Genomic DNA, 24,936 nt, shown 5'->3' with positions numbered 1-24,936 from the left:
GTGCTTTGTACTCTTACCGATGTGACCAAAGTCATGACTTCTTCTGAAGTTGTTAATAACATGGCTTCATGTCTGATTGTGTGTGAACACACTGAGACACAGGTACCCACGGTGACGAATGTCTCACTTCCTGTCGTCTCCGCTCGTCCTCCTACAGGTGTCCAAATGGTGCCTTTCGTCTGGGAGAATCGTACGAGCTGAATTCAAGTCGACTCAAGAGCCAATAGAAAATTATTGCCATTCAGTCACAGCTCCTCTTTATTTCTTCATCAGTGACGAGTGAAGACAGGTTACCTTGTTTCTACCTCAGTCTTCCTCAATGCTGCTTCTTTGCCTCCTCTTCTGAATCTTCGTGTTGGAGGATTAAACAGAGCTTTTTATTTACTGATAACCTTATTACGGGTGCCAGTATTGTTTTATATCTGCAGCTCACACCACAGTTCACATCCCATGTTGTTTTCTTGATTAATGTAGTGGATAAAGTTGATCTTTGACCTCATGTAAACTATATGTTTCTCTATCACTAAAGTAGCAGCATCAGTGTCTGAACCAACATAGTTAGTTTTCTTGAAGGACAGAAGGAAGAGGAAGGATGGGTACAAATCTCAGTTCATCCTCTTCATCACATTCACATTGAGCCTCAGGTCACATGTACTATTTGTAGCTCTCTGCTGGACCTGGTTGAGACCTTTAGAGCAGTGGCTAGCAATTGGTGGCCCGTGGGCCAAAACTGGCCCACCAGCATCAGTACCTGGCCCGGCAGGTGATTTAACAAATCTGATCTTAAATTATTCTGAAATAAAATATGAACTGATTCAAGTAGATTCTGTTGCTGGAATTGAAAGTGAACCTAAACTAAATGTTTGGTTTGAAAAATAAAAACACTGCTGTTGTCATGGACAGTAAATGTAAAAATAATAGTAAAATGACTATTATCATATGTTAGGCTCAAAGAAGAAGCAGTCATTCTTAAAATTTAAATAATGCACAATGAATATTTACAATAAGAGTACGTAACTCACTCGCATGTGTCTTCAGAACAACGTCCACATTATTGTTAGCTTAAGGCAGTAAAAGTGGGTTTTTGTTTGTGACTGAAGCGGTTTAAGGCACTTAAACAGTTAAAAACAATGGGATGTGTCATATATACAGTATGTTGCTTTGAAACCATTGATATTTAACAGTCTACAATTGGACTAAGCAGTGAGAGAGTTGAGCAGTTTGGTTTTAAAAACAAATAACAGGATAATAACAGTCAATAGTGGATCTTAACTGGGCTGAGGGCGCCCTCTGTTGTTAGAAGAGAAGATTACTTCTCATGTTCCCCCTATTTTCTAATTGTTGTTTCTGCCGCAAGTAATTGTGGGGTGTTGTTGTTATATATACTGTATATAGTTTATTTATTTATTCATTTATTCATATTTATATATTTTATATTTTGTCTTTATTTGCATTCAGAGAATTCAAACTGCTCTTATTAAAGCCAGGCCACCACTGAGAAACTCACTTACTTACTCAGCAAATTTGACAATACTATAAATGATATTATTATTTTCCTTCTATAAATAATGCAACTCTTATATTTAGGTCTTTATTTTTAAGGCTGATTTAATCTCTACTTTGTCTGCAAGTGCATTTGTCAATAACGTAAACTAAAGGAAAACTGGTCTTTATCCCCTCCAATTCGAGTTGTTTTTACCTCCTCAAAAAAGTACTTTAACATACATTGCAAACTTTGTAAAGACAATAACTCATTTAACGTTTTCTCTGAAGCTAAACAAAATTTCTTTTTTAAAAAAAAACCCAAAACCTTCTATAACTTTAGATCCTTAACTGGTCCACAGTGACCTCACCAAGTTTGAAGATGATCAAAGTGTATTCATTTATTCTCTGCTGGCAGTTTTTCATTCATTCATAATAAAAAGTTTCCAATTTGTTTTTGTTTATAACGTGGGACATAAGACAATGCAAGTTAAACATAACATTCATTATGTAGTTAATTGGGTTGAGTTGGTTCATCTAAGTGAATCAAACTTCTAGTCTTTAATTGTTTGTTTTTTTAATTTTGCTCATCTTTTTCCTCATATTGAGCTCCCGAGACTCCTGGCTCACAAACATGTGACACGAGGGTTGCTTATTATTACTTATGTAGTAAAGTGTCTGTAGTTTGTTGGCGATATTTTTTTACCTTTCACACTAACTACATCCAAACTCAGCAGTATGATGCACATCAGTCTCATTTCTTGTAGACAGTTTTATTTGATTCAGGGATAGTTGTTCATCTGTCCTCATACATTTTTAAAATGGCATGTTTTGTTGGGTTTTTATGACACAATACCTTTTTGAATCTTGCACCTGGCAAATACTCCATGTTACAAAAACTAAAACTAACACTAACACTAATACAGACTAAACTAAACTAAACATTTACAGAAAATAAAAACAAAATGTCAAAACTACATAAAAACTACAACTAATGAAAAATCCAAAACTATCACAACCATGGCGTCTAATAATTCATATGAAAAATATCAAAACATGATTAATGTCAATAATACTCGGTTCTGTTCAACGTGTGTGTTTAGTCAGCAGGTGGCGCTGTTTGGTCACAGTGGACGAGAACCCTCACGTTACCAATGATGCACCTGCAACACCAACCATTCCTCACAGATCTGAAGGTTTGTCACGTGACTTCATACGTTTTCAGACCTGAGGTCACGTGAGATCACCTGGTGAATGGTCACATACCTGAAAGTCCTAGAAACATCTGGAATATCTGGAACGTTATAATTTACCTGTGTTCTCTGATGACTCATGTTATTGCAGCTACTGCCAGCAGGTGTCGCCCTCTGATTGGTTGATTTCTTGTCGTGACTGCCCCTCATAGATTCAAGTTTGTTTTTTGTTTGTTTGTTAGTTTGTCTTTTTCCTTCTGAGTCAGCGTCACTCAGTCCAGGATCACGTGGACCAGGTGGATCAGGTGGATCAGGTAGATCATGTGGACCAGGTGGACCAGGTGGACCGGCTGGACTGGTTCCCATGACCTGGTTCACTGAGGGTAAGTGATAATAAAAACACTGAACCTGATTGTGAGAGGAAACAGGAAAACTGCATGTGGTTTGTTTCCCAGTGAAAAGCTTAAATGTGTTACAGATTGTTTTTCTGAGTGTAAAGAAAATGGGACAAACATGTTTATCTTTTTAGTTTCTTTGTATCAGTTTGTGGATTTTGGGTTGAGTGTCTGTGTCTCAGTGACATCACTGCTCGTATCACATGTCTGCATGTAGGTCAGATATAAAATAGTATATTATTGACACGCCAAATGAGATGACAAAGATGTGTCATTGTTTTGTTCTTTCTTTAGAAATCATTTTCTTCTTCTATACGCATCCTTCTCCTCCTCCTCCTGTTTGTCCAAATGTTCAGGGAACAAACATTGTTAGTGAAAACAAATAACCAAATGTTTAACTAAGATAAATGTTCCAGCCACTTCATAATCTGACAACAGTTAAAGATGACTCAGATAAATGAGTAGTTCCTTCCTTTTGTTGATGTTTACTGACTCGATTTACGCTGTGTTTTCTACGATTGTTTCTTTTTCTTCTTCTGTAATGTTTGTTTACATTATTAGTCACATTTAAATCTTCTAGATCATCTTCTGCTTATTTACAATGTTATTATGTTATATTGATATATGATATATTATGTGCATGTGAAGTCATGTCAGTTTTTAAACAGCAGGGACACAAAGAGACATTTTAACTTCTTCATCATCACCATACAGGCAGACAGACAGACAGACAGACAGACAAACAGACAGACAGACATAGATAGATAGATAGATAGATAGATAGATAGATAGATAGATAGATGGGGAACCTGGAGGTGACGTATAAGGCCGTGTGGATGACGTCAGCAGCTCTGTGTCTCGGGGTGTGTTTGTTTATGAGAGGAAGAGGCTGGTTGGATGTTGGGCGGGGTCTGAGAAGAGGAGAGGGAGAGAGAAAGATAGAGCGAGAGAGAAAGGTAGAGCGAGAGAGAGAGAGAGAGAGAGAGAGCGATCTGCTGCAGAGACAAAAGACAAGAGGGGGGACGGACCGGGACAAAGACAGCCAGACGGAGAGTAGGACAGACAGACGGACAAAGCGGGGGACAGACGGACACAGAGACCGGGAGGATGGGCAGGCAGAGCGACCGTCGGTAGCGCTCTGTGTTCGGGCACGGAGCTCCAGGATGAGCGTAGCGCTGCAGGACCTCCGGAACACCGTGAGTACACACACACACACACACACACACGCACACGCACACACATACGTAATCCTAAAAACGTGCACGCTCGTGCTCGTGCTTCCGTGCATCTGTACTGTGTCTGCAGCTGATCAGTGATTAGTTACTGTGAGTGATTGAATGAAGATGTGCGTGCATGTGCTTGCGTGTGTGTGTGCGTGTATGTGTGAGAGAGAAACATTCCCAGGCCTGAAATAATCAGCTGTTTCCTCCCTCTGACGTCACTAATCAAACAGGCATTGATTAGCCATCCGAGCACACACACAGCTGCAACTTGTCCACCTATTTTGTGGGGGATTCTTGGTTCAGATCATTTCATCCTCAGAAGAAGAAACAACTCCCTCTAAATTGTCAGAATAAAGGCCTTTCTTCTGTGTTTCTTCTGTATCACCTTCACTGACCAGACTGATCTTCACCCCTCCAGCTGTTTCTTCTTCTTTATCTTCTTGTTGCTTCATTTGATTTGTCAACTAACTTTTTCTTTGTTGATTCTTATTCTGTCGATGACAAACCTGTGCCTCTGTGTTTATAAGTGTTCAGGCAAAGCAGGTAGCATTTACAACAGGTACAGCAATCAAATGGTGCTTTTCCACTATACAGTTCCAGCACAACTCTACATGGTTTAGTTTGTTTCCCATCACTATAGTACCTCCTCAATGTGGGCGGAGTCATCATAACACATAAATAAAATGCCATAAAGTGCTGTAATGTTGTTTTATAGGAGGCACACACAGGAACAGTTGTTTCTGGTGAGTCAGTGAATCCTTAGAATCAGTTAATTAAATAGATTTGTTCACAGAATTGTTCAGTACTTCCTGCGTGACTGGATGCAGTCACTCAACTGAAATACGGTGGAAAGGAGACATGATGCAGCTTGCAGCCCGTGATCGCTTTCTTTTGGCACTTGACTCCATTAAATGTTTAGATTTTAGACATTTCCTTGCTAAATGTTGGAGATTAACACTTGTTTTCTGGATTTTTAAGTCTTTTAACTGAACTACAGTTCGGCATTGCGCGCTCATTATTCTTCCAGTGACGACACTCTCTAACCAATCAGTGGACGGCAGTCTGTTGATGTCACATTTTAGTAGCTCGCTTGGAACCGAGAGCAGAGCAGGTACTAAAAAAGTACCAGGTACTATCGCCAATGGAAAAGCAAAAAAAATGTGCCGAGCCGAGTCGTGCTGGAAATGTGTAGCACAAAAGTGACAAAAATGTAATCATTTTAAAGAACATTGTTCCCCAGCATGGAGGCTCTTGTGTGTTGCCAGGTAGTTAAAAGATACTATCTGAGCTGAATGAAGCCTCTGCAGGTAACTACATTTGTGACCCTTTTATCCTGAGATTCTTTTAAGAACCAGTTGCTTTTCCACAACATGTCTACATCACTCTATATCAAACAAGGGCAACATAAGGCCCCACAAACCAGTGTTGACTGCCCCGCGACATCCTCACAGGCGACACCTAACTTGACTCGTGCTCACCTGAAGTTGTAATATTAGCTGCTGTGATGAGGGAATCTGAGCTAAAACGAGAAACAGCCTCGGGCACAGCAAAGTGGTCTGGAGTTTTTAACCACTACAAACACAGACCAAACATTTCACTTTCACCCCTTCACATTAATAGCATTAAACTAGTGACAGTCAGACTCTTATTTTAAAATAAAATGAAATGAAATTAGAAAAGCATTTTTACCTTTTTAAAATATAATGTTTAATATAAAAAGTTGGTTTAATGATTAGTATTTCTTTAAAACATTACATGTGTGGCCCTTCACTGACTTCATTTATGTTAGTGTGGCCCTCTGAGAAAAACCCCACCCCTGCTCTATATGTTCTGAAAACACACACAACAATGGCTGAGTACTCACATGCACGTACATATATAGTACTGAGCAAAGGTCAAAGGGCACCACCACCTGTCAAATTCTGTGATCATTGTCATTTGCATTGAAATTAGAGCTGCAACTAACGATTATTTTCACTGAGAACATCAAGTTCCCATGTAGCTCTAATGCTGCCGGAAGTTTAGTGGTTTGATGGAATTAAATGGTTATTGTAACTGGAGGCAGAGATTTGAGACTGGTGCAGGATCACATTAGCGTGATGGTGCTAGCATGGTTTTGGTAAATAATTAGAATTCCTCAGGGGGGCGACAAAAGTTCCTCACTGGACCTGAAAGAAAGTTCACAGTTGGAAGATTCAGTGAATGGTAGTGTAGCTGAAGTCATGTACTGTGGCGCTACGGGCTGCTGATTGTTTGCTGGTAGATATATTTTTTATTATGTGCACTCAGGTATAAATTACGACCAGATTCTTGTTTGAAATGATATCAGCAATTTATTTTCCTCCAATGTCCGCGTATTTTTCCATTTCCATTCAACAAATCAAAACGAAACTTAAAACCGAGCACAATAGAACAATAGAAGACTGATTTCCCCTTTCAATCCGCAACACCTGAGTAAAATGACAGGTGACCTCAAATGACCCAACATGAGAAATGAAACACAACCCCCCTAGTGGTTAGGGGGGAAATCCCACAAATAAAAATGAGACATGGCTCCTACAGATGGGAAAATTTATCAGTACTGTGTAAAGATCATCTAACTGTGGCTGGCAGCTAAAAACATGACTCCACCCCCTTCACGTCCACCATACACACACAGGTTTGTGCTGCATTCAAAGTGAGGACATTCAGACATAATACATCCCCTAATTAAATGCCTCACCTTTAACCTAAACCCAATTCTAAAACCAGGTCTTAACCCTGATAAAGCACTTTAAGACATTTCCCAAAATGTCCTTGCTTACAAAGAATTCAGGTAGATCTTGGTACATGATCACATGAGCCAGATTCACTCAGTCCACCTTTTAATGATTATTCAGTGTGTAGTAAAACTTTGATTGGCTGAAATGTGTTTCCTTTCAAGAAACGTTGAGCATGTATGAGGAAATGAAATGATGTGTCAGTCAGAGTCTTGTTACCTGTTACCTGTTACCTGTTTGGTCACACTGGAGCTGGACCTTCAGGAAACTGTCAGAGAACATTCCAGTGTGATGACTGACAGAATGTGGAGGTTGATGCATGTTTTTCACAGGGTTCCTAAAAGAGTTGAGGAACAAAAACCTTTCGGGAACCAGTTCACATCATTGTTTATATCATCAATATCATTAGAGAATTCATTTGAAAAACTGTTCACTCCACAGTGTTTTCTTCAATCACTGTTCACAGAGTGACAGTCAGCGAGCGATGTGTGTGTATGTGTGTGTGTTGGGTTGGGTTGGGCAGATTTGCTGTTTCCTATCTGCAGCTCTGTGACTTCCTGTCTTAAGACGCCCAGTTTCCATCTGGGCAACAAAACAAGACGAGCTGATTGACCCCCACCTCTGCTGCTGGTCTCCCAGTCTGCAGGTCGGACCCTTTGAACCACAGAAAACAAGAGTTTCTGTTAAGTGTCAGAATAAAAGCTCAAAGTTTTGTCATTAACTTCATCATCATCATCATCATCATCATCATCACCGTGATTTCTCAGTGTATTCTATTTGTGCAAATTGGACACTGTAAGTTGACTGTAGGTGTGAGAGTGGATTGGTTGTTTGTGGCCCTGTGATGGACTGGCGATCTGTCCATGTCTGCTGGGATTGGCTGGGATTTCAAAGTAAACCAAGCTGTGAGTACGGATGAATTAATAAAGATCTATCATTATCACACCTAATAATCAGTAATTATACATTAATTGTACCACTGTACCACTCTACTAGTGTAACTCCCTACCTCAGTACCTCGGTATTTAAATACTACTTACTTTATGACTAAATGTTACTTAGTTAATTTGCATATATCATTATCAGTATTATTATCGCACTGACCATTAGCGATAGAGTAAACTAGTAGCTGGTTTAGGTTCTGGTTCTTTGTTTTTGTCTTGAATTGTGTTCATGTTCAGAGGTCATAGGTCAAAGTGGGGGCTTCTCTCATGTAGAGGTTATAGAGGTGCTGATGGAGGAGATCCATGTTGTCCTTGAAACAGAAATTACAGTCTCTGATACTGATTTATGTTCTCGATTTATGGGTTGAACTGACAGCATGGAGGACATAAACAAACGCGTCTGTAATCGTGCGTTCAACACCATCTGCCTCCGTTTCTATGGCATCATTCTTATTCACCATCATCTGTTCCAGCAGAGTGATCAGTCAGCTGAGCTCCTGTGGGTGGACGTCACAGACATAAGCAGATATTTAATGACTTCATACTTCCTGCTCTTTAACATGGATGACTTATTTTCTGTTGGTTCCTCCTGTTATTCTGTGTGTGTACTTGTATTTGTTACCTCTTTAGGACCTTGTCTGGCATTAACACTAATACCTTGTTAGGACTCAGTGCAGTGTGTGTGTGTGTGTTGTCGCAGGTGTCTGCTGCTGTACAGATACATTTGAATTGAACAGGATGTGTTGATGTCAGCTCCACCCTCTGCCTCTGTTTGCTGTAAACAGAGGCGCTGGCTCCAGTCGTCAGTGTTAATATAACATGACACGAGGTTTGTCTGTATGAGCTCAGTGAGGCTGCAAACACGAACACACACACTCACTGTGTCTGTTCATTTGATCTGTTGTTCATTGTAATGTGACATTTACCTGTTACAGTGGAAGATTCCTATTTAGATTCAGGTTCCCGTGTTTTACTGAATGACAGAGCTTTTGCTATTTTCAAGAAACTTTAAAGGTGATGACTGTGAATTTATCTGCAACAGCGTTGCTCCTTTTTTGTGTTGATTACTGCATTAATCCCATTTCAAAGCATTGCGTGAGTGTGGTGCAAGTAGGCAGAGCCAGACCTGAAAATGTATGCAAATAAGATGCTGCATATACAGACATCTATAATAAGTTGTCTGTTTTATTTTTATTAACATTGAACTTATTTGGTTATTTTTTGCACGTTAGCAACAGCTGGAGATTTAAAGTGTGTCTGGGTGGATAGGTAGTAGATAATTTGATAACCATGGACATAAAGACAATTAGTGGCCTACATGCATAAGACAACACCACTGACTGTAATTGATTAGATTAGATAAAATATTTGACCTCAAGGTAAAGTTGTGCAGTAGGGCTGCAAAGGGGCGGACAATGCCTGGAAAAGTCATATACCAACATAAATATAAACATTTTGTTTTGTCCTGTAGATTTTTAGGTTCAGTTCTTGGGCTGCAGCTCAGAACTGATGGAATATATCCATCTGGTTAGTGTTTACCTCAGCCTCATGCTTTACAGCCACAGTAGCAGCATCTATGTACTGTACATACTGTAGCTAGTGTCTCCTTTCAGATGCTCTGACTGTACATAAAGGGAAACTTGTACATCCACAAGACAGAAGGACACGTGTGGTCAACATGTCCTCATACTGTTTACATTGTGTGTGTGTTTGTTTTCGACAAGCTACACCAGCAGTTCCCACTCACACTGACGTCGGTTGTGGAAGAACAGATGATGTTCTGCTTGTTTAACTCTTTCTGCAAAGGCATTTGTCTGAGCCCAGTGTTTAGATTACAGACACTGTGAGGGTACAAAAGACAGAGAGACACAGAGAGAGAGAGAGAAAGACAGGCAGACAGACAGACAGACAGACAGAGGCACACAGAGAGAGACAGATCTTACATAAGCTAGTAAACTCCATTAGAGCTGAATAGAGATGATTCACACACATTATCTAATTACACACACACACACAGTGACATCACTCTCTACAGAAAGATATAACACATTCCCATTGCCTAGCAACCTTACTTGCCCACTCTCCCCTCTCTCTCTCCCCCTTTGTGCATCATCAATTAAAGACAACAGAGCCGACTGAGAGACACTGACTGACTGAAACAAAGGAGAGAGAGAGGTTTCAGAGGGTGTTGAGGAAGGAAACAGTTGGAAACCTCTGGTTTCCTGCAGGACAGAGACTCTGAGGACAGACAGGAAGACGTGTCCACCCTCCTGAGTATGACTGACACTGAGACCCAAGGTTACTTTAGACCAGGATATGAGGTAATTTCAGACCAGAAAGTTCACTGTTCACTGAAGCTGTACTGAACCTGCTTCAGACCAGGACCTGAAGCTGCAGCTGAAGAAGGCTGTCTTATATTTGAGTCCTGGAAGGATACTGAGATGCAGAGTGACTTGTCTTCATGTTAAAACTCTTGTCTCCTTGTTTATGTTTTAATTCCCAATTGATTTGGGGTTTGACTCTGACTTATTGGCCTTTAGACTCACTGTGTGGACAGAGGTACAGTTCAGTGTACGTTGGACCATGTCAGTGCTGGTTTCAAGAGGAAACCAGACGCAGCATACCCGGGGTTGAAGTGGTGAAAAGATATGAGCTCTGCTGAGAAAGCTTGTGTTTGTCTCTGCAGGGTGGAGCTGCACTGTTTATGTTTCTGCCTCACAATGAGCGAGGGAGGGAGGGAGTGAATACGGGGGGAGGGGGTGCAAACACAGTAAAAGGGAGATTTATTTGATCACAGTGAAACAAGTCCTCATGCTGAGATGCTTCTCACGTCCCTGTCTCATGAGATTAAAGCAGCTCAATAAAACCAAGCTGGGATAAACCAACACCATATCCCAGCATGCACCTGCTCCAGGTCAGATTCATGCAGATGTTTTCTCATGAACCTCTGTAAGTGTGGACATCACTGACATCAGGGACACCATTGACAGCCTCTCTCTCTCTCTCTCTCTCTCTCTCTCTCCCTCTCGCTCTCTCTCTCTCGGTCTGTCCCTCTCTCTCTCTGTCTCTGTCTGTCTATCTCTCTCTCTGTCCCTGCAGATGTCCAGCTATAAGCGAGCTACTTTGGAGGAGGAGGAAGTTTCCGATGCTCCAGCTGATGCAGCTTCGTCTCCTGACGGAGTGGAGGTCAGTGAACACAGTCACACAGTTGTTTAAGGGACAGTTCAGGTTAGTTTGCGTTAGTTTAAGTCTCCATGCAACATCTCAAGGATATGTTTGCAGCTTTTTTCAACAAGAAACTGAAGATTGCATTGCTGTGTAAATCGCTCACTCCCTTCCCACCAAAAGTCTGCAGAGAAGAGAGAGAGGCATTTTTATATAATCGCACATGGGAGTTGTTTCTGTGACTTTGGTGTTTCAGATCTTTTAATCAGGTATACAGATTATATCTTAAGAGCATGTCCGGGGCAGCCCAGAGCGAAGCGGAAAGAGAACTTGGCTTGTGACCAGGTCAACGGCTGGGGTGCCCCTGAGCAAGGTACCCAATCCCCATTGCTCACTATTAATTGGACACTTAAACTGACCACAGCCACAGGGAGAACTCCTTGTGCCAAAGTGACAGTTGCATCAGGAAGGGCATCTGGCCGTAAAGATTTCATATGTGGATCATCCGCTATGGTGACCCCCAGAGAAATCTGAAAGACAAAATATAAAATAAAACTAAAGAAATAATAAAAAAGAGCATGTTTACTGCTTTATCTTACAGCTCGACAGACATTTAAACTGCATATTCTCCTGCACCAAAACACTCCTGACCCAGAGGCTGCAGCTCTACTGTTGATTATTGTTGGAAAAAAAAGTTTACAATCTTTAAAACACCCAGTGTAAGTTACAGGCGATAATGAGTTTGTCAGTGAAACTGAGAGTGGACAGAGACTGAGTAAATGTACTTCCTGTGTCTAACTGGTCCCAGATGAAGTTTTGAATTTGAAAAAAAAGCAGGGGCCTCCTTCATGTGGGTCTACCGCACAGAGAGGAGCAGGAGCAGCAGGGGGCCTGAAGAAAATGCTGGACTTTGTACAACAGCATTAGTCAGCTGTGTATGGTGGGATGAGAGGGAGGAGGAGGCACTTTAATAAAGCTGGAGCACACTGACCTGAGGACAGAGACTGAAGCCTTGTTTATGCTTGTGTGAGGCACAGACCTCAGCAGACAGTTCACAAAGAGGCATTGAAAATACTGAATATAATTACACTGCAGTGCAGACATAACATGTAGATTGCAGAGGCTGAGCATTTGTGTTGTTCAATAGCTCCACAATTAGATAGATAGGTAAGTAGGTAGGTGGGTAGGACTTTTCTTGTCCCACTGTTCATTCCCTTCCTGTGTCTCTTCATGTCTCAGGTGGGCTTCAGAAAAGGGGGCGTGGACATCCTGGGCAGGAGGACACAGCTGGAGGTCATCCTATCTGTCCTGCTGCTCGCCACCCTGCTCGCTCTGACGGCGTGTCTGCTGGTGCTGGGACTGAGCTTTAGTTCAGGTACACACACACACACACACACACACACACCTGAGTCCTCATCTACTCCTCTGTTTCTTTCTGCTCTTTGTTTGTTTCCCTATCTCCTATCTCCATTTCTCTGCCTCCTCCTGTACACCCTTCACTAGTATGTCCTTCTTGTATCCTTTCCCACCACTTTCTTCCATTCCCTTCCTCCCATCCCTTTAATTTACCACCTCCACCTCCTTTTTCATTTTAGACCTTTGTTTCTTCCCCTTAAACCGTCTGCACCTCTCCTTTCCTATCTTCTCCTCTAAGCTCTGTGCTTACATTTCCATTGCTTTCATTTCCTCTTCTCTCCTACCATCCTGAACTCCTCCTTTCCTTCTCAGCCCATCCCTTCCTTCCCTTCACCCATTCCTTTCTTTTTGTTACCCGTCCTTTCCTTCCCCCACCCATCTGTCTCTACCATCCTTGCCTCCTCTTGTCTTTTACTCTGTCCATGGTCCACCCTCATAAGAGGTGCTGGGACGTTGGACAGGATGGGAGTCGGTGCATTAGACATGTGTCCATTCCTCTTGCCCCATTGTTTTGTGCAGACAGTGGGCGTGGCCTGTGCCTGTCAGAGGCGTGCATCACAGTGGCCAGTCAGATAGTGGAGGCAATGGACCGCAGCGTCGACCCCTGTCACGACTTCTACCAGTTCGCCTGCGGTGGCTGGATGAGGAAGAACCCACTGCCAGACGGACGCTCACGCTGGTCCACGTTCAACAGCATCTGGGAACAGAACCAAGCGCTCCTCAAACACCTGCTGGGTAAGACAGGCTGGGTGGGAGCACAGAGGGCTGGAGCCAGATAGGTGAGAGAGAGACAGGGAGACAGATGGGTAGAGACCAAGAGCTGGAGAAAGACAGGTGACTTCAGATGGGTAGAGACAGAGGTGGAGAGAGATAGGGGATAGATGAGTGTCCTTAACCTGTCCTCCATCTGTCCCCCACCTGTCCTGATATATCCTCCATCTGTATTGACACCCTATTTTTAGAGAATGGCACGTTTAACGGCAGCAGCGAAGCGGAGAAGAAGACTCAGTCCTACTACTTGTCGTGTCTCAACACACCGAGGATCGAAGAGCTGGGAGCTCAGCCTCTCACAGACCTCATCGCCAAGGTAACCCCTCACTATGCCTCGTCACCATGGCAACTCCATCGCCCAGGTAGAACACTTTCGCAGCAGGCGCCAGGGAGACTAAATAGAGGATTATCTAACCTGTTGGTCCTGACACATCCAGTGTGGGCAAACATCATACCAGAGAAACTTGCGACCGATTTGTTGAAAGATTACATACAAATGTAAACACTCTGGGTAATGGAAGACAAACAAAATGACACAAATCATGTGAAGAACTAAATTTGCATAAGTATTCGGCTAATTTTACTTTAAATATTTGAAATTAGATTCCAGTGATGCAGTGTTGCGAAAGCCAGTCAGCATTGACTCTGTATCATGTTGCTGTGTAAGTGCAACTCGAGCGAACAACACGTACTTTACTATGAACCCAGTTAGTATTTAATGCTACGTGACATTTACTATGCGTTTGGTGTGAATGCACTGTTGCAGATTTGCAGTTTCCGAGATGATTGTCCAGGAATCTGTTTGTTTTATTTCTTATAAAGCTGATGCAGTGAAATATGGTTAAAATGATAATTCTTGACTCTGCAGTTTAGGAAATAAAGTGTCAGCATCATTAAACTGATCACAGTGACAAATCACTGTTAAACTGCTGTAGCCAAACTGTGCTCTGTCATGGCGTCTGGGTGTGATCACGAACAAACACATAATATATGAACTTTGTGCAGATTGGCGGCTGGAACATGACGGGTCCCTGGGACAAAGACAACTTCATGGAGGTTCTGAAGGTAGTTTCTGGTCCATACAGAGCTCAGCCTTTCTTCAGCGTTGGAGTCAGTGCTGACCCGAAAAACTCTAACAGCAACATCATCCAAGTGAGTCGCACCATGACCCAGATCCACATCACCCAACTCTGAAATAAAACCAGACCCACACTCTGAACCACATTCAGAACTCAGAGGTCTATGATTGCTCCAAAAGTAGTAATCACTGGTTGCTTTAATCCCTTCTGCAGGTGGACCAATCAGGGCTCTTCCTGCCATCCAGGGACTATTACCTCAATAAGACAGCCAATGAGAAGGTGAGACTTTTTCCCATCAATTGTTTCAGATAATGACATCACAAAGTCTGTAGACCTGGATTGATTGCTGTGCTTCCTGCTGGTCACAGGTGCTGGTGGCGTACCTGGAGTACATGGTGGAGCTGGGGATGCTGCTGGGTGGGGAGAGGAGCACCACCCAGCACCAGATGCAACAGATTCTTGACTTTGAAACAGCGCTCGCTAACATCACCGTCCCGCAAGACCAGCGGCGGGATGAAGAGAAGATCTACCACAAGGTTACCATCTCTGAACTGCAGGTGAGCTTAACAGCGTCTGCGGGTGAGGGTGGGGTGATGTAGCTGCACATCAGCTTAAAAACAATATCATGCCTGGGCCAAACTGGATGTGTGCGCAGATGGTTGTGCTGCTGATCTCTGTTGTTTACACTGGAGGTGTATCTGCTGCAGAGCTGCCTTTGAAAACTGCCATATACAGTATATATATATACTTTAAACGTCCTGTTGTACCAGCAACCAGTACTCTGCAGCATGATGCCATCTGCTATTCCTGCAAATATTTCACATTAAAAGAAAGAAAAGAATGGATTTAGGGAAGAAAAACACAAGATTGCATTTACACAAACAAATGCAGATTATTATGTGGTTGTGACATCATGTAGACATTGAAACTGTGGTCAAAGATCATTCTCTATTTTGCTGTGGACCGAACCACAGCTCACGGAGTAAATTGCCCCTGGTGACAGTTTATGAATGTGAGTGTGAATGGGTGACCGGCAAAATTGTAGTGTTTTGAAAGGTGCTCAAGAACAGAAAGACCATTTCCTCTCACGTCCAGTGTGGCCCAGACCTCAAGTGCAGCTCAAAGGCCAAGATGGCCAACACAAATATTTGTCCAGTCTGTCTACAGGGAAAAAATGTATCACAAACAAACAGTATGAGTCTTCTTGGCTCAGCCACTGTGTTTGTGTTGGACTGGGTGTGTGTACGTGTGTGTGGATGGATGTTATGTCGTCTCTGTCCCTGCTGCAGCTCTCTGTCCTTCAGGGCTGCAGATGCTTTTGGGGTCCCCATGGCAACTGTTGCCATGAGCTGTTGCTACGTGCCTGTATCTGAGAGAGAGAGAGAGAGAGAGAGAGAGAGCGAGACAGAGGGAGAGAGGGGGAGATTAGATAACAGGTTATTATATAAACATGGAAAAGACCAATCCTGATCTTTAATTTAATTTGATTTGCTTTTCACCTGTGCTCCAGTAAAGTAAATGACAGTAAACCGATTCATATGTGATGAAAACAAAACAAAGAAGCATCAGCTGTTGTGTTAGAGGTTCTGGCTCAGAGCAACATTTATCTGCAGCCAGTGCAGGGTCTCATGCTCACGAGCAAAACTGGAGAATTTATTAAATAATCAACAATTCATTAATCAAATCACCTGTAAACACAAAAAACACACGAGAAAATTGATTAAAAACAAAGAAAACTAAAACGAGAAAGAGACACACATTATGTAAGAAGTAACTAAATACAGGTCCTTGGATACATTACTTATTTACTGGAGATAGAGCCACTTCAAATATCATCTCCACTGAATGACTTTGACAATCAATCAATAAATAATGATGTTTCCTATATTCTTTTAAGACTTTATTGATCTCTGTGGGAAGATTCACAGTAAAGATGCAACATTAAAGTGATCAATAAATGAATGCATCAGTAATATGACACTATGTTTTATATAACATCACGTGTGTTTCAAGTTGTTTTCATCTCTGTTTTATTCTATTAGCTCTTATGGACCACATATTAGCTCAAAATGTTATTGATTGTTTTAATGTTTATAGCTCAAAGTACATTGGATGCATTTCTCATTTATTTATTTATTTATTTAAGTTATTCATCCGGGGCGTTAACACAGTTAACACAGTATGTGTTATTAGTGCTTTTTCTCAAGTAATAGTTTACTTCATATTAAGCTGTCACATCTCATTAATATTCACACAGCATAAGGTTACATTAAGTGACATAACAGGTTTGATTTCTCTGCTCTTGATGTCACAGTGCGCCCTCTGCTGGATCCTCACAGGCATTAACTCTCTCACAGATGCTGTCGCCCTGTGTTTATGGCCCTTTGTGTAGCGACCTCAAGAGAGTCTGAGAGGCTGAGGTTGGGCCCGATTGTCCGACGTCAGTCAGTCAGTCATCATCTACCGCTTTATCCTCCACCAGAGGGTCGCCAATCTCAGCTACATCGGGAGATAGGCGGTGTACACCCTGGACAGTCCATCGCAGGGCCACACACAGATAGAGACAAACAACCATTCACTGATAGAGACAAACAACCATTCACTCTCACACTCACTCCTACGGTCAATTTAGAGTGTCCAAATCACCTAATACCCACATTGCATGTTTTTGGACTGTGGGAGGAAGCCGGAGAACCCGGAGAGAACCCACGCACACACGGGGAGAACATGCAAACTCCATGCACACACGGGGAGAACATGCAAACTCCATGCAGAAAGGCCCTTGTTCCAACTGGGGCTCGAACCCGGGTCTTCTTGCTGCAAGGCGAGAGTGCTAACCACTACACCACCGTGTGACCCGATAGCCCGACGTGCTCATCAAAAATAATTCGATTGGATCAAGGCATAAACTCATAATCAAAATAATCACCGTAATGAAAGAACCAACCAAAAATAGTGTGATCACAATCAAATAATTCCAAAGTGTTAATACATTGAGTTGTAAAAATGCATGCAATTTAAAACAAGATGTCCTCTGCGTTGAAACGTTTAGTTTTCAGGCTTTGGGCTAGACTACTCGTTTCCAGTGAAGAACAATCTTAAAACTTCAGCATACCAAGACATTTTGAAATTTCTTTTCTCACCCTTCTTACTTTTTCTTTCAGCTATTTGCAGCCTGAAACAGTTGTTGGGATGTGGGTGGGGGTGTGCTTTCTTTGATTATGGTTCTATCTTGTCTATCCTTGAATACGTCATTACAGGCCTTGTTCGTGTGATGTCAGGTGTCGTAGATAGTGTATGTCTCATAGGTTTTCATTCTTCTGGTTAACCTCAAAATATCAGCTTCTTTAATTTAAAACATTTTAAAACAAACATATCTTTTCCATGTATGTCACCACACCAACAGCACCTATGGATCATGGGGAATGTAGTATTTGGATTTGACCCTGTATTCCTAGGCTAGTGTCTTTGACCATTCTGTCTCTCTGTTGTGACGTCCTCTTGCAGCTCCTGGCTCCATCCGTGGACTGGTTGGACTTCCTGCTGTCCTCGCTGTCCCCATTGGAGCTGAACGACACCGAACACGTTGTCCTGTATGCCAAAGAGTACCTGCAGCAGGTGTCAGACCTCATCAACAAGACAGAACGCAGGTCAGAATCATACAGTGCAGCACTTTAACAAGGAGGCCACCTCCACATTGCTCGCCCGCCTGGCTGTCCTCATTTTCATAGTCTCAGTGGTCTTTGTCAAAGTCTGCTTAACCAGAACCAGGTCCTGACCAGGTTCAAGGTCAACCACCATCCAGTCTAATGTCCAAACACCAGCTAAAGTTCCCTGTCCCTCAGCTGGACTGTGTGCTTATATTGCTAATGTTTGCATGCTAACAGGCTAAGCTAATGTGTTTGTGCGTGTGTTCAGTCTGTTGAATAACTACATGATATGGACGCTGGTTCAGAAGAGTGTGACCAGTCTAGATCAGCGCTTCGAGAACGCTCAGGACAAACTGCTGGAGAGTCTCTTTGGAACCAAGAAGGTAGTTACACCTCAGATACTGCACTGTTAATGCTAATGTAGAGTTCATGCTAATGTTAGCACTATGTCGCTGTTGTTAGTATCACTGCTGCTATTAAAGAGATAGTTCACGTGTTTCAAGCAGTCTCTCAACACAGGGGACTAATGTTAGTATGGATACACATGTTAACTCTGTCATTACTCTTTATAGTGTTAAAAGTAGTTGTTAATGTTGTTGTTAGCACTGCTGTTATTGCTTCTCATACATTTATTTTCTGTCACAGCAGCAGGTAAATACTCCTGACAGTCACTGTGATTGGTAATCACCCTCCTTGTGTCAGAGGTTCTCAGATTTTCAGTCCTGTTGGTGAAAATGTGAACTGATGCAGCTTTAATGGGTTCTTTAATATCCCTTTCCCACTGAGTTTGGAGCCTAGTCCTAACTTGTACTAACTACTGTTGATTAGGTCTAGTTTGGATGCTGGTTCTTGATAAATATCTGCAAATCTTCTGCAACCACCTGGCTGGTTCTTCCTTGCTATGGGTATCTGGCTGTTACTGGCTCTGACTGGTTCTATCTGGATATTACTGCTTTTGGACTCCAGGAGGCTTACTGTGTTGACGATTAAAAAATACTAAGAAATAAACCTGCTGGAACTGGTTCTAACCAACTCAAAACCAAAACACATAAACCGTTCGACGCAACTATGTGGTGCACCAGCAGCACAGGCACTATAATGTCTGTGAAGGTTCTTATGTTCACAGACATTTCACAGCTACCTAGTGAAAATAAAGGAACTAAAACACTATTAAGTACTCATACCGTATTGTGACATTATTAGTGGGCAACTGGCTCTTAGTTTGATAAAACTAACAGTAACTAAACTGTTACTAAACTGTAACAGATCCTAACTGGTTCCTATAGGGTGACACTGGCTCCAGCAGGTTGTAGATGTGAAATCTATAAAAAAAAGGAACCTTTCGGTGTGAATGGGTACCTGGTCTGTTTCAATTACATTCTAACTGCCTCTCAATGGTCATCCAATTGCTTAACCTAACTTCCTGTAACTGTTTGCTGTAGTCCTGCACGCCACGCTGGCAGACCTGTATTGGGAACACTGACGACACACTGGGCTTCGCTCTTGGAGCGCTCTTTGTTAAGGCGACATTCGACAAACACAGCAAAGACATTGTGAGTCACCGTCTTTACTGCGCATGTTTACACGTGCAGAAATACGGATTTACTACAACAGGGACAGGTACACCTTCACCTAAATAATGTCTGTCTCTCTATTTTTATACTTCAGGCTGAGGAGATGATCAACGAGATCCGCTCAGCATTTAAAGAAGCTCTGGACCGACTAAGTTGGATGGACGACCAAACCAGACAGGCTGCAAAAGACAAGGTATGCACACAGGTGGACGTGTGGACATGTAAAGGTGCATTCACACCAAACATGACTACTATGAATGTTTCTAGCATTAGCTTCAGGAGAGAAGTGATTGGTTGTATCTACTTGTGTGACTGTGGTCATGTCACATTTTGCGTGAACACACCTTACAGCAAATGTCTGAACAAATCTCTTACTGTCCCTGTTTGTCCTTCGCTAGGCAGATGCGATCTATGATATGATCGGATTCCCAGAATTCATCCTGGACCCCAAAGAGTTGGACGATGTTTATGACGGGGTAAGTGGAGGCGATTGGTGTTTACTTATGCACCTGCAGACAGTGAAGCATGCCTATGATGCTGATAAGCGGCGGGTTCTGTATGTTTCAGTATGAAGTGTCAGACGACAGCTTCTTCCAGAACATGATGAGCTTCTACAACTTTTCAGCGCGAGTGATGGCCGACCAGCTGAGAAAGACACCCAACAAAGACCAGTAACTGACACACACCAAGTATTGGTGGACCGATAGGACCACAGATTAACTCCTCCTCCTCTTCCTCCTCTTGTTTTCTCACCTCTCCTACTCTCCTTGTTTCCTCTCCACCTCCCCTTGTTTTCTGTCCTCCAGGTGGAGTATGACACCTCCTACAGTTAACGCCTACTACATGCCCACAAAAAATGGCATAGTCTTTCCTGCTGGAATCCTTCAAGCTCCGTTCTATGCCCACAACCATCCCAAGTTGGTTCTCCACTAAGTCTAGCTGTCTGTCTGTCTGTCTGTCTTCCTGTTTGTTTGTCTGTACACCTGCTTGTATGTCTATACAATAGATATGTTGTTGTTTTTTTGTGAATTTATGCTTAAACTTAAAATGAATCATGATTTAATGTCATCATATGGACAAACCTTACATGCCAACTCCAGTATATGTTATGTCTTTTTGGATTGGCTGTAATGAAGACAGCAGCCTCTAGGGGGGGTCAAGAGGACTTTCTCACGTATACATTGTGTGTTTTTAGGTCACTGAACTTTGGTGGGATCGGAGTGGTGATGGGTCACGAGCTTACTCACGCCTTTGACGATCAGGGTAAGTCTGGGTCATTGGTTCTGACTTTTGTCAATTATGACGTTCTCATCCTGATTTGTCTTATTGATCATGACAAACAGTTTTGACTCATCCCTGCTCTTACATTTCATCATTCCTAATCCCTTTAATGATCCCTAATGAACCAAGTGCTTCCTTTTTACACCTCCTACTTCTACACATCAGGTCGTGAGTATGATAAAGAGGGAAACTTGAGGCCATGGTGGCAGAACTCGTCTGTGGAGGCATTTCGTCAGAGGACAGAGTGTATGGTGGACCAGTATAGCCACTACACTGTCAATGGAGAACATATTAATGGAAAACAGACACTGGGAGAAAATATTGCTGACAACGGAGGCCTGAAGGCTGCATACCATGTAAGTACCAACATTTGACCACATGACCTATGTTGGTCTGAGGTAACAAAGCATCACACCATGTTTTTCTTGTCTTCAGGCCTATCAGTCATGGGTCCAGAAAAATGGAGACGAAAAGAGACTTCCTGCTGTCAACCTGACCAATGACCAGCTCTTCTTTGTGGGATTTGCCCAGGTAAACGAACAATAGTGTGGCATTCACAGGGATCTGTACTTGGCTCACTTCTGATTCTAGTGACCCTGGTTCTCAAGCCATAAGCTGACGACTGATGATTTATATTCATGTTGTGAAATGACTCCATCGTTTAAGTCAAATCTTTTCCACTACCCAGTTTCAGCACTGTACGACTCAGCACAGCGCGACTTGTCGTCCGACACAAGAATCAAACTGAACAATACCAAACTGTAGATCAGTTAAAAAGACTTAAAAATCCTGAAGATGTGTGTTAATCTCCAACATATAGCAAAGCAATTTCTAAAATCTCAATATTTAACAGAGGAGTCTGGTATATTTAAAGACAGGACTGCTGAAAGCCGCAATCACGAGCAGCGAACCACATCACAACTGCTTTCGCTGTATTGCAGTTCAGTGGCTGTGTCAGACGACTCCGCCTATGTTGAGGAGGTACTATAGTAAAGAAAAACCATACCAAACCAGAGTAGAGTCATGCCGTGCCAAGCCGTACTGTAACTGGGTAGCAGAAAAGCGCCATGACTTTTGTGTCAAAAATGATTCCTTCAGATTCCCAAACTTAAACAAAGGTGGCAGCAGTAGCCCGTCGTCTCCTGTGTTCTCACAAATTACACTATAGAGTTTTTGTCTATGAACTTTGGCGTGAGAGAGTGAGCTGTATACAAAGGTGCTGCAGGACTTACTTTTCTTGTCTGCAGTCCTGAGTGAAACCCATAGCTCTGACTCTGTCGTGTTCCCTTCAGGTGTGGTGTTCAGTTCGGACACCCGAGAGTGCTCATGAGAGCCTGGTGACCGATCCTCACAGCCCTCCCAGGTACAGAGTCATTGGCACACTTGCCAACTCCCCAGACTTCAGTCGACACTTCAACTGTCCCACGGGGACACCAATGAACACTGGGAGACGCTGTGTGGTCTGGTAGACAGACTGAGGCTGTCTGGAATCTGTCATCGATCAACAGGTTATTTATCAGGAGTTGTACAGGGGGATACTCAGTGGACTTCACACAGGGACATGAAGGACTGATGACGACAAAGAAGCCACGTGAGGAGTTGCTGATTTCTGCTTCATCACTGTTATTGTTTTCGTTATTATTAGTGGGCTGTGGTGTGTGTGTGTGTGTGTGTGTGTGTGTGTGTGTGTTTGTGGTTGTGTTTGTGTTTGTGTTTGTGTGTGCGCGTGCGTGTGCGTGTGTCTGTGTGTTGTCAAACATGAAAGTCTCTCCGATCTGATAACATCACTGTGATGACATCTTAGAAAGTTTAATTATTACATCATAGATTGTGGTCCTGGATATGATTATGGTATGGATCTAGACTTCTCCATCGGTTATTCCAAGAATTATTCCAGTTCTCTGAAACATGAGTGAGGCAGTGAGATATTATGATGAATGTTGAAAGAGAACTGTCAGAAAATGGACCTAGATTTGTCCTTTCAGAAAGCTCTGCAGGCTTACCTGAGGCGTGGGGCACTTTTTGAGGTGTAGCGATGATTAGTTTTGTTTTTGTGACTGAAGTTAAACACTGGAACTTTCCAAAGTGGATCATTTCAGAGCAATGGAAAACATAATTTATGGTGACGACATCACACCAGAGGCAAAGGGTATTATTTTCCTGTGATGAGATTTGATACAAAGTCAGTACAAAGTTAACACAAATGATCCTGTGTCCGTACTTTTTAATAATTTGTGAAAAGTCACGTTAAATGTTAGTGTACCATGAGACACATTTGAAGGTGTGAAGTCAAACCTCAGCCAATAAGAATCCAGCTGCACTGCTGCCATGTGCCTTGTTCCATGTTTTTAAGTCACTTCTCTCCTTTTTAAACACCATTTCCCATAATTGTCAGATGCTCTGAGCTCATGTTGCCTTCAAATTCACAAGAATACATCCATCATGTGGCATTCACAAAAGCTCAGACTTCATGAGTTGTGGCCCGTTTGCTGACGTTGTCAGAAATGATAGATGTATTCCCTCTAACTTTTATACGAGCCTGCTAAATTGTTAGTCAAAGTCTTTTCTCCTTTGCCCGGTCCCGACTTCAAATGTTTCAACTGAAGCCAACAACATGTCTTCATGGATGGGATTAGCAAGATCTGCGTCACCTGGCACATTTAACATGACTAACATGACATTTGGGTCAAGTCCTGTCTTTGCACTGACTTTGTGTGTAATCACATTGTGCAAAACAATTTCATTGTACAATAAATATGGGACGTTTTGACTGAGAAAGTGCAAACCTCCACTGAGGCTGTTCAGTTTCTGTCTGTGTTAATACTCTCTAAAAAGACATTCTCATCTAAATTGGCAGTTGGTGAAGGAGGCACTGCATCTCCACCAAAATCACATCATCATTTCTTCCTCAGGCCATCGCATGCATCCCCAGAAAATTCATCAAAATGTATTTTAAACTTTGAGTCATGCTGCTCACAGACAAACTCGATCAAATCCTAACCTCAAAAAACAAACAAATAGCTATACAATATAAACAGGACTGAATTTCAATGTAAAGTTTCATTTCAGTTGATTAATAAACTGAAGTTGTAATAGATTAACTTTTTTAAATTTGATCAAAACGTAACTTTTTTAAACATTAACCTCAAAGTGATTAACCAAAAATGTGGACGTGTTTTATTCTGAGATCATTAGTTTGTGTGCACATCAAACCTACTGTAACCACCACTATACTAGTCTTATCATGTTAACCAGGAACAAGTGCGACAAAAAAACACAGGCCTTGTTAAAAAAAAAATATGGTCGTAAAAAGTGAATTTGGATAAGTTGCCTTAAAATTTTTAAGAAAAAGCCTTAAAATGTGAGTTTCAAGTGCTGATGTCACCTATTGCCATGAGAGTATAATCATTTTTTTTATAGGGTAACCTCAGAGGCTGATTTGACCTGACAGACATGGTGCAGTCAGATTAAAATGAACAGCATTTCAGAGTGAATCAAGTTTTTGTTTTGTTTTGTTTTCTAAAATACTAAAATTAGATTTTACTCTTAGGTTTGCGACTAAAACTAAAAGAAGTTTGTTTTATGGTTCATCTCTTTCATCTTGTTTTAGAATGCGTAGAAATGCGATAATTGAATTAAAGAAATAGTTTTTGTCATTTAATTCTCAGCCTCAGCCTTCGTTACCCATGATCCTTTACGCTGGACTCACATGTTCATGTTCATGTTCACTCTGAATGGAGTAGCACCAAGCGTCGCCAAACTACATTGTGGATTTGTTGCTTCACTACACTCACATTGTGTGCGGCAGAAGTTCCGAAATATTCAACTTTCTTCATGTCATCTTGAGCGTGAACCAGAAGTTGAGAAATGTTGAACTTTCCTCGCATCAGCACGGGTGCCTGCCAATCAAATCACCTGCAACACTAGCAAACACCATACAGTACAAACAGAGCTCACAGACAGGGTTGTTCTCCTCGTTATCAATGTTTTTTGCTGGACAAAAT

At 42.1% G+C, this 24,936-nt stretch overlaps 1 protein-coding gene across 2 annotated transcripts; it reads left to right on the top strand.

The window, feature by feature from the left end:
* The first annotated feature begins 4,034 nt into the window (after positions 1 to 4,034).
* On the top strand, positions 4,035 to 24,193 carry ece2b (endothelin converting enzyme 2b). 2 transcript variants are annotated; one of them, XM_044032463.1, is made up of 20 exons: positions 4,035 to 4,266; positions 11,096 to 11,182; positions 12,401 to 12,536; positions 13,097 to 13,312; positions 13,540 to 13,664; positions 14,354 to 14,500; positions 14,641 to 14,706; positions 14,796 to 14,984; positions 17,935 to 18,077; positions 18,346 to 18,460; positions 18,723 to 18,728; positions 19,520 to 19,630; positions 19,746 to 19,844; positions 20,050 to 20,127; positions 20,219 to 20,322; positions 20,458 to 20,568; positions 20,847 to 20,914; positions 21,098 to 21,288; positions 21,368 to 21,463; positions 22,225 to 24,193. In XM_044032463.1, exons 1-20 carry the CDS (start codon positions 4,234 to 4,236, stop codon positions 22,399 to 22,401), a joined length of 2,298 nt encoding a protein of 765 aa, XP_043888398.1. In that variant the 5' UTR covers positions 4,035 to 4,233; the 3' UTR covers positions 22,402 to 24,193. The 2 variants fall into 2 exon arrangements, with proteins under 2 accessions (XP_043888398.1, XP_043888399.1); XM_044032464.1 differs by lacking the exon at positions 18,723 to 18,728.
* The last annotated feature ends 743 nt before the right edge of the window (positions 24,194 to 24,936 follow it).

Source organism: Solea senegalensis, linkage group LG8 (assembly GCF_019176455.1).
Source record: "Solea senegalensis isolate Sse05_10M linkage group LG8, IFAPA_SoseM_1, whole genome shotgun sequence".
Taxonomy (NCBI): Eukaryota; Metazoa; Chordata; class Actinopteri; order Pleuronectiformes; family Soleidae; genus Solea; species Solea senegalensis.
Note: the sequence above shows the minus strand (reverse complement) of the source record. Positions and strands in the feature narration are given on the sequence as shown.